The sequence below is a fragment of the Ursus arctos genome, unplaced genomic scaffold, assembly GCF_023065955.2.
Source record: "Ursus arctos isolate Adak ecotype North America unplaced genomic scaffold, UrsArc2.0 scaffold_2, whole genome shotgun sequence".
Classification (NCBI taxonomy): Eukaryota; Metazoa; Chordata; class Mammalia; order Carnivora; family Ursidae; genus Ursus; species Ursus arctos.
This window is the reverse complement of record NW_026622874.1, coordinates 12,074,438-12,084,315: the sequence shown is the minus strand read 5'-3', so window position 1 is coordinate 12,084,315 and position 9,878 is coordinate 12,074,438. Positions and strand designations below refer to the sequence as shown.

General features: G+C 54.2%; 1 protein-coding gene across 3 annotated transcripts in view; it reads right to left on the bottom strand.

Annotated features, from left to right (window-relative positions):
• Positions 1-6,949, bottom strand: part of PRRX1 (paired related homeobox 1) — an 82,314-nt gene extending 75,365 nt beyond the window's left edge. For all 3 annotated transcript variants that reach the window (XM_057315761.1, XM_026509396.4, XM_026509397.4), the window contains exon 1: positions 5,065-6,949. In XM_057315761.1, the coding sequence (XP_057171744.1) occupies positions 5,065-5,305 (241 nt within the window). In that variant the 5' untranslated portion in view covers positions 5,306-6,949. The remainder of the gene's footprint in view (positions 1-5,064) is intronic.
• Between the last annotated feature and the right edge of the window lie 2,929 nt (positions 6,950-9,878).

Genomic DNA, 9,878 nt, shown 5'->3' with positions numbered 1-9,878 from the left:
CCAGGAACAGGAGGCACGCGGGAATCGCCGTGCCCGCAGGGGCCGCAAAGATTTGCAACATCCCTGTCCCCGAGTCCCCGCGCCCCTGGTGAAGGAGCTGAGTTCTCCAGGAGCTGGTGGCGGGCCCTGCTGAAGGAGGGAGCAGGTAAACAGGGTATTATAGGAGAGGAATTGTAAAAGAAACACATCTTTTAAAATAAAAATCAAATGGACCTCTAGTTGAAAATCTACAGATACCATAAAAAGTGAAAAGGGGTCTCGGAGGTGGCTGCTGGCTGGGAGCACCGTTCAAAACTTGGATCAGAGCAGATCGGAGCCAGTGGGGTTGGAAGGTATCGTTGGTTCTGAAGTTGCTGGTTTTTTTTTTTTTTTTTTTTTGCAGGGGAGGGGTCTGTGTGACATCTTGTTGGCTTGGAGATGATTTATTCTCTCCTGCTGTAAAATCTAAAATGATGCCCCTGGGAAGAGGAAGGAACTGCAGGGCCCCGTGTGATCCACGGCTGCCCGCCTGAAGCTGCTGTGTTCTGACCTAAGCATGTGGGGGACCCTTAAAGCCCCTGACACCTAAGGTGCAGAAGAGGCACTCCGGAGTCTTGGAAAGGGCTCCACCAGAGAAATGAACGGGGGAGGCAGGGGCTACTGTCTTCTAGAGTGGGGCGATCTGGAGCCCCAGTAGTACTGGCGGCCTGGGACCTCAGACTATACAGGCCCAGCTCCCTGACCTTTACACTCCAAGCTGCCCTTCTACCCAGGCGTGTGGGAGGGACCAGACTGTCCATTTGTCCAAAATATTAAGAGGAGGTCATCCAGAGCCCTGCTCCTGCCTGTAAGATAAACACGATTTACCACCTCTTCTCTGAACTTGACATGCGACCGTGGGGACTCAGTAACCTACCTTGATCCTGGATTTCACTGCCTCCTATAAAGAGAAAAAACTTCTAGGCTACCCTTAAAATGATATATTTCGTTGGCTCCCCCTCGAATCCAGATAATTGAGGCCCAAATTCAGACTGCCAGCACTGGCTCCAGGGCCCCAGGCTGGTGCTGCAGAAATTCCTAGCGCGCTAGGTGTTACACATGCCGAAACTCCAGGGAAATTGATATTCTGATGTGTATTCCAACTTGGGAGCACCTAGAGAATGTTCCTGATCTCCTGGGCTTACCTCTGGCGGGGGCCAGTTAGCGGAGCTCGGCCGCCGGCAGAGGGTGGCGGGAGCATGGGGCGGGCAAGTCCATCGCGCCGCGTTTACACCTCTCCCTTTGTGACAAATCGATTTCCCGCGCCCCTGTTCTGCATTTGCATCCCGCCGAGGCCCGGGGCCCAGCTGCGCCCCGGTGCACACTTAGCCCCGGCTTGGGAGTGTGTGCGTGTGTGCACGCGTGTCTAATTGACTTTCCGTCTACCTTTTTATGACTACATGTGTTTCCAACAAAAGGTCTTATTAGGACAATCTGGTTTCACTAATTTAGAGGTTGGGAACGTGGAAGGGAGGCGCTTTTTTTTTTTTTTTTTAAGAGTTTGCAGAAGTTCAGATTAAGAAATGACAGCGGGATGCACCTTCGTCCTAGGAGCAGGTCTGCCTATTTTCATGACCTGTTCCTCTTTTCTATCCCTGGCTTCCCCTGTTCTACCCCCTTCACACTCCACACTTCCCCATTAGCCACCGGATTCCTAACTGTTAGAGAACCGTTTCTTTTAAACACTTAAGGCATCTGAATCCAGAATTTTGAGACACTTACTGGGCTGGGAAAATCAGTAAAAGGGAAAAGGGATCATTCTACAGAGAGGAAAGTGGAATGAACATTAACCAAGGGGGAAACAGAATTGTGGTGAGGAGTGAGGGAGATCAGTGAGAAGCTCTTGCTTCGGACCATGCTAAGGTCCACCCAGGTGGTAACTGGAAAATTCGCAGTATTAGTGTAGATGGAACCTGTTTTACCAATTTCAACTGGAAAGAAAAGTTAGGGAGGATGTGTTTCTATATAGCTGGAAGAGTAAACCATGTTTTTTACGTGTTTCCCATCTCTTCCAAATGAGGTTACAGTTTCTCCTTCTGGGGTAGACCCCCAGCAGGCTGCAAGGGGCACCTGATTCTTGGTGTGGTTCTCTGTCCCTTTTGGGCTTGGAGCCCCAGGTTAGCTCTGAAGACTGAAAACTCCTCCTGTCGCTGATTCAGTCTGAGCCTCACTGTCCCCTGCAGACTGGAAGCCCAGTAGGGCCCACTGGTCCTCACTCAAGTAGCTCACAACAGCTTCCTTGGCAACCGTTGTTGGGGGACCCAAGGACTAAGGACAAGGGTCTTCCTGGACACTATTGCCCCACTTACCAGACCTCCCTATTCTCATCTCAGAGATGAGTGAGGAGGTTGAGGAAACATTGTTTCTAAAAGCAACAACTATTTGTTAGAAGAATAGGCCCCAGCCATCTCAAGAAAGCAAGGCCTATTGTGTTTCTCTGCTACTTTCAGAAACCCAAGCGTCCGTCACTTTGTCCCCATCACCTCGGTCTGCATTTCTGCTACCTCTTTCTGAACTGTCTGTCGACCATCCTTCCTTAAGCATCCTCTTCCTGGCGGGTATCCTAACCTCACTTTCCTTTCCGGGCCCACTCCCCACCAGACCTCCTTACTCCTTGAAACTTGGAGATATGTGTGCTCAAGAATGCATCGGGCAGGTACCTGGAGGTTTCGTCATCCCTTCCCTCGGGACACACGGTCCTCAATTTCGACCCCTGCTCTTTTTGTGTCCTCGAGCACCACAGTGGACTCCATGTGCACGGTGCAACCTTAGCCAGGCCAGGCCTGGGTCTCACAGTAGACAACCCCAGACCGCCTCTCCGCCACTGCGGGCCACCTCCGCCTCAGCTTCGAGGGTGAAGCCTAGTCGGCCTCCACAGCCCAGTCTCCTTCCATTCACACTAGAAGGCCACCACGAACCGGAGCTCCCTTCTCGAGGCGTCTCCTCGGAGCCAAAGGGCAGGAATGGTCGGCATCCCTCCAGCCCTGTAGTATCCCGCGCCCATGCGGGCCGGCGCGGGCCGGGCTTGCTGTGGCCACCGGCCTTGGGCCTGCTTTTCACATCCCTCTGCTTGTTCTAGGCTTAAAGCAACACTGGCTGGTCTCTCCCGCCCCACCCTGGTCTTTTACGAAGCAGTTTCTTTACGACCCTGTTTTCTGTTGTGGGTCCAGCCTCCACTTCTCTGAACAGTGATAAATGTTGCGATTAATAATTAACCGCGGCAAAACGACGGGCAGAAGGTGCAGCCATCAGTGAGGCTGGGTGATAGGCACTTAGAGATTCGGAACGCTATTCTCCCTATGCTTTGCATATTTAAATTTTCCCTAGTGAAACGTTTAAAACAATCACATTATTTTGCCGTGCATTTTCCTGGAGTTCAAAGTGTCTACACAATTAACTTATGCTGGGAACGGCGGCGGGTGCAGCACGAACATTCCCCCTCTCCCCCACCCCCTCCAAGCACCAATATCTTCAACGAGGAGGCCTCTGCGTAGGTACCCAGACATTACCCGGGACTTGGGGACACCAGGTCTTCATTCCTCAGAGCTGGCTGCCTTTCTCTAGTGACAGGCCAGGCCAAATTACCCTCAGTCTAAATTCCCCATGGCCCTCTGCCTCTGGGAATACCTAAAGTGGATTGACACCAGTTTCATTTTGGCTAAAAAATCCCTGAGGGGATTCTAGGCCTGGACCACGGAAGCTGGGCAAGGGGCAGGCGGCCTGCCCCAGAGAGGGGCTCTCTTTGCCGCCTGTTTCATTGAGGTATGCTGGGTTCCCACAGCTTTGCCAGGGCAGTGCTTCCAGCTGTTTCTGGGTCCTGTTTGCTTTGTCTATCTATTTCCCGAGAGTCTGATATCAGCATTTTTTTTTTTTTTTAGTGATGGCATGCCGGTGGGGTCTCCTCTTTCCACAGGTTCCACATTTGAAGACAAAATAACAGTCTACAAATAATGAAATGGAAAAGAATTTGGCTCATTTAAAAAACTTCCAGCCAAGTGAGGACTCTTGAAATCTCAAGGAGGAAGTATCAAGCCCCGTGTCACCTGGGACGATTCAGGTGACAGGTCTGTTACAGACTCCAGAACGTGTGGATACACTTGAGTCTCCTTTTAGGCACGGTTAACGACGCCTAAAAGAGATTTCCATGGGGGCGCGATATCAGTCGGAGAGGATGGGAAAGGGAGACTGCGTGGACTTTTCTGTAGGTCCTAGGGCCAATAGGGAGAGCTAGTCCAACGTGACACCAGGCTCGGCATTGGAGCCCGCGCTTCCCTGCGCATCTCTCTCTTGCGGGACGGAGCGGGGCGGGAGCTCGGGTTTCACCCCAAAGGACACTCCCTTTGCTTCGCGCGAGTCTTCCCGAGGCACAGGCCTTTGATTCTGCCGGGGGTCTCAAACCCATCCGCAGGTGGAGGGCGGCAACAGCAGAGGACAGAAAGCAGCTCGGCTGCTGGGGCTGGGAGCTCCAGCGCGGCGCCTCCCGCACGCCCCGGCCTTCCGAGCCCGCGCACGGTGTGCGGCGGGAGGCGCGCGGTCTAGCTGCTGTGCTGTGCCCTCCGCCTCTCCGCCCCGCCTGCCCCCGAACCCACACTCGCGACCCGGGAGAAGCCCTCCCGACCCAACTCGGCATCGTTAATCCGCTGCCTTCCCAAACAAGGCAGGCTCCCCGACTTTACACCCCCCGGGACCCTTTCCCAGCCAGCCCGATTGCCCCGCATGCAGGAAGCCCTGGCAGCCGTGCTCTCCCGGGACTGAGGGGCAGCCCAGTCGGCTTCGGCGAGAGCCCGCGGCGGGCAGAGTCCCCAACCCCGACCTCAGGGCCTCGGGGCCTCCCTGCGGCTCCCGCCCGGGCTGCGCCCTCGGCAGATCCCTCCTTTCATCATCCTTCCTTCCCTGTCTGTGACTGGCCCTTCCTCCGGCCACTGCCACCACCTCTCCTCGCCCCCGACTTTCTACCCCTGGTCCGGGCGGGCTCCAGGCGCCCAGCCGGGACCCTGGCCCCCGGTCCCGGACACACACTCCCGCAGGCATGCGTCCCTCACTCACTGTCCTGCTGTGGGGTGTCGCTGCCGCTGGTGAGTCCCGGCGACTCCAGTAGGCTTCGGCCGGCCTCGCCCACGCTCTCGTCCGCCTGCGCCGCCACCATGTCCCCCGCTTCCTCCAGGTCTAGCAGGTGACTGACGGAGAAGTTCTTTTTCGCCTGCAGGGTGTCGAGGTTGCCCGGGCTGTCCAAGCGGCCGCCCAGCGCCGGTTGCCGCTCCAGAACGTGCCCGTAGCTGGAGGTCATGGTCTCCCCCTCCGATCCCACCCACCCCCCTCTTCCCGCTCGAATCAACACCAAACGCTGTGGGCGCGAGGGGGGAGAGGAGCCGAGTGGGGAAGAGAGAGGGGGGAGTGGAAAGAGAGAGAGGGAGAGAGAGAGAAGGAGGGGAAGGACAAAAAAAAATTGGAAAGAGGGCGGGGGACCCCCTTCTGCAGAGCAGAGCGTTCTGCACCAACAGCCTTCGACAGCCTCGGTTGCTTTCCTGAGGCCAAGTCCGGCGCGGTCCAAGGAGATAATCCACACCAAAAAATAAAATTAAAAAGTCACCCTATGTTCAAGTCAGGAGAAAAAAAATTCCTTCTAGCTCTCCAAAAGCGTCCACACGCACACACTAAAAATAATAATAAGGGGGAGAAAGGAAAGGGGAGGCCAGCAGGGCGGGGGAGTTAGGCAAACAGAAGAAGAGAGAAGAAGGGGTGGGAGAGAAGAATCAAAGTGGTTTCTTTTTTTTCAAGGTTAAAAAAGTTATTCCCAGGCAAGAGTTCAAGCACCAACAGAAGAAGGCTTGTTCCAGCTTTAAAACATCTTCAAGAAAACGTGTTCCCCCTCTCCGCACTCCTGTGGATTCTCAGGAGTGACTAAAGTTTCAGGAGGAGAGGGTGATGTCTTGCAGATGTATTGGAGAGCAGGATTCTCACTTTACTTTTCGTAAGAAGGAAAAAAAAAGGGCTTCAAGAGTCCGAAGGAGGGTGGTGGTGGGTTTCCCCCCTTTTCCTTCTCTCTCTCCCCCTCTTCTTGCTGAGCTCCTTTTTCCTTCTCAGTTGGATCAAGAAGCTCTCTGGCACTTCAAAAGGCACAAACTGGCATGCAGAGGAGGCTTTGTAGGGAATACAAGAAAATTGGAGACCCCTGGGAGGGCAGATCTCGACTTAATAGGAGCCTGTAATTACGTGGCAAAGCCTTTGTGCGGTGCCTGACGTTTTACAGACCCCCTTTCTCCATCACAATCTCCTTCTTCCTCCTTTCCCTCGGACCAAAAAACAGTCTGATTAAGAAAACCCCCTTTGCCAACATCTGAGCCAGAGAGAAAGAGAGAGGGAGGGAGCGAGAGAGGGAGGAGGGAGCAAAAAGGGAGGGAAGAGAGAGCGAAAGAGAGCCCCTTTGGATTTTTAAAGTAAAGGTCTAATTATCATTCCCCTGCAATAGTATCACGGGGAGAAAAGACAAACTGAAACCCACAGTCACTTCAAACGGGCTGATTATTTTGCTTGGGCATTAACTCCTCCAGATTTGTTTAAGATCCTGTTGGAAAATCTCATTTGCATGTTTTGATAACAGCTGCGGGGAAACTTGTTGGAAAAAATCCACAACTATCTCAATCAAATTTTCTTCTCTCTCCGCCTTTTTTTTTTTTTTTAAGCGTTTCCTTCAGTTCTAACAGTTTTGGGGGGTGGGGGTGGGGGAGTGTCTGAGAGAGAACGAAGGAGAGAGCAAGCAAATTAAGGCTACGTTTTGCTCCGTAGAGACAGCCTATTAAATAATGTAATAAAATAACAGGAGCGATAATAATGGGAGGCTCTCCCACGCTTCTTCTGCGAACCAAAGGCAGGGTAGGGGAGATCTAGAAGGCGCCGAATCGATTCGAGTCTCGAGCCGCTAGGAATCCCGGGGCCAGGGCAGTAGGAAATTTACATATTTATTTAGCTGGAGGAAAGGACTCGAGGAGTGTAGCATAATTGCTCCCTCCTCCCCCCACCCTGGCCAATTTCGTAACCTCTTCGGTGCGGCCAAGGTCGCTTCCCCAGGCGACAACGCTAAGCCTGGAGGGTCGCGTTGCCCAGATGCGCAGGAGGCAGGGGCATTCCTGGAGCGAGTGGCCGGGCTAGGGTCCTGCGCAGTTCAGGGTCTTACCCGGGTACCTGGGCGGGCGGGGGAGGGGGCGTAGGAGGAAGGACAGGGAAGGATAGAGGAACCCCCCAGTCTACGGACAATGCTCTGCCGTCCGTCTGCTGAGCCCTAACTTGACAAGGAACAGAGAGGTGCTGAGGGATTTTTTTCATGACCTGCTGGAATTTGGTAACAGCTTTAATAGTCTCATTAGAAATGAGTTACTATATGACGAGTAAGTAAAATATTAAGTGCTTATTTGTGGCATTTTATGTTCTTCAAACATATATACACACATATACATACTTTCCCACTGGCTTGATTATTAGACTTTTTTCCTTTTTTCCCCTTCTATAGCCGAGAGGCTCGACTGGAGAGAAAGAAGGGTCCGAGTGTGTGTAAATGGTTTCTGGGCTCCAAACGGCCATAGTTAGCCCAGAACTCCCAGCCCTGATCTGGGAAAAGAACATTTGATGCCATCAAAGGGCTGCAGATTGAAACCAGATGTGCTCGCCTCGGTTCTTTCCATGCATTTAATTAAGGAGCCGGGATGGAGGAGACTTTTTCATCATTAGTCCACCCACTCCCCCCCTATTTCCATCCCCTCGCCCTCCCCCCCCTGCCCGCTAGCACCCCCGACCGGGAGCCCAAAGCCCCGCCAGCGCCGCGCTGTGTGCCGCGCGGGTCGCTCCGTCTCCCCCGCGGTCGGGGCTCTAAGCAGTAAACATCTGTCCGCGTCTGGGCCGGTGCGAGCCGCGCGGCAGGGCTAGCGGGATGCTGGTGAGAGGCGGAGGCGCACCCGGGTGAGCCCGCACCGAGTGCGAGCTCTGAAACGGATGCCTTCCGCGGGGATTTCCAACACCGCAGCCTCCGCGAGCCCCAGCTGAGCGCCACACGTGGCAGTGCCACCCGCTCGCTCGAATGGACGCGACTTCACCGCACAGAGAGGTCTTCCCCAGACGTCCTGCTGGATGAGCTGGGGTAAAAGGGCCGAGGGGCCCTCCCTTCCCTGCACGCCGAGCGAGGCACCGCTGGGTTTGTCCCCGCAGCCGGGTCAGCCTCCTCCAATCTCCCCGAGCCTGCTCAGACCTGGACCAGACCCTAGCCTCTCCCTCATTCTCTACCCTCATTTACAGTTGAATCTAACGTTTCTTTTCGTCCGGACACTGACCGAACTGCCCTTCGCGACAAAGGTCTGGGTAAGAGGCCAGGGGCTTCTGACACCCCCAGGACATGCTGCTTCCCCTGGAGAACCAGCGATTCCAGTCAGTCGAGGAAGATCGCCTTTGGGATCTTGTCCCTGGGGTGCCGTCAGTCCGTCTGGTTAGTGACCAGTAGGTAGCGACAGGGAAGAGAGATCAGAGATGGGCTCTCCTCGGAGACGCAATCGGACGTCTCCGCTTACATTGTGCCGTGTTCTCGGGTGGGATCAGGCACTCCCTTAACATTATCCACTTGTCATTCGTGTAATGATGTCAACCAGTCCTACCAATACTAACTAGGATGCTAACGGTTTCAACAAAAACATCAGACACATTTGCTTAACATTTGTCGACCAAATATGTATATGTGTGTATATAGATTATATTATATAAAATTTTCTATGCACACTTCCCCAAAACGCCGCTGGGACTGAGTTCAAATACCTCGACTCTGCGGGGCTGGTTCAGCCCTGGCAGCGCAGCTCCCGCCGCCGCTCCAGAGGCCCTAGGCTGGGAGTCCTGCTCCTGGAATTGGGGTGTCCTTTGAGGACCATGGCGAGAGGGGCGGGCAGAATGTCTTCCAAGCCCCAAACTGGAACTCAGGGTCAGACTAACAGGGCGTCCAGGGAAAGGGAGACGCCAGTGTTGGGACAGAGTTTGGAGGCAGGCGGCAGGGCCCCCTTTCGCCGACCCGGAGCGCTTTTTCTGGAATCCTGCGGAGGCCGCGGAAGAGCGGAAGGAAGGCTCGCAAGGCCCTTCGGCACTCTGGCAGGCAGGCACCCCGTAGGCCTCAGCTGCAGCGGCCAAGTCCCAGAGTCCCCAGGCCTCAGACAAAATCACCGCCGGGAGCGGGGCGGCAGGGTGGGCTGGAGGAACGCGCTGGGAGGGTCCCCAAGAAAGCAAATCCCGGAGGCATAGGCCCTGCAGAATTGATTTTTTTTCTTTTTTAGACCTTTTCAGTTTTTTTTCTTTTCCTTTTTTCTTTCTATTAACAATTACTAGTGGATTGGATCCACACCCTGATTATGTTTACACAACGTTTGTAATTTGCTGAGATTCTGGATTTGCTGGATTAGAATTAAAAGCTACTGGGGATAACCCTACAGGGAGATTCAAGATCCACTGGGGAGCTCTGTTCACCCAGTAAATGGTGAAAAACATGGGTTTGTGCCTGCTAGCTGGCCAGGCGAGAGAAGGCTCTCGGGGACCCTCAGCACTAGCACTCATGCTCTACTTCAAGCACACAGAGGCGGGCAGGGGAGGCCTTCTTAGAGTGCCCAAGGTCATCGCCTAGCTTCTCCTTGCTGTCCAGGCGCCAGGCCTTGCTCCCTAGAGGGGTGGAGGGAGGGGGAAATTGGTGGATCAAAGTTCTCTCGGCTCAGGTTGCAGGAACCAGGAGGGCCAAGCACCTCTAGAATTCAAGAAGGACCATCTGGCAGAAAGATGTCAGGAGAAGGGAAGCTGTGGCTGGGAGCATGTGCTCATCTCAGCAAGCAGGCAGCAGGTCT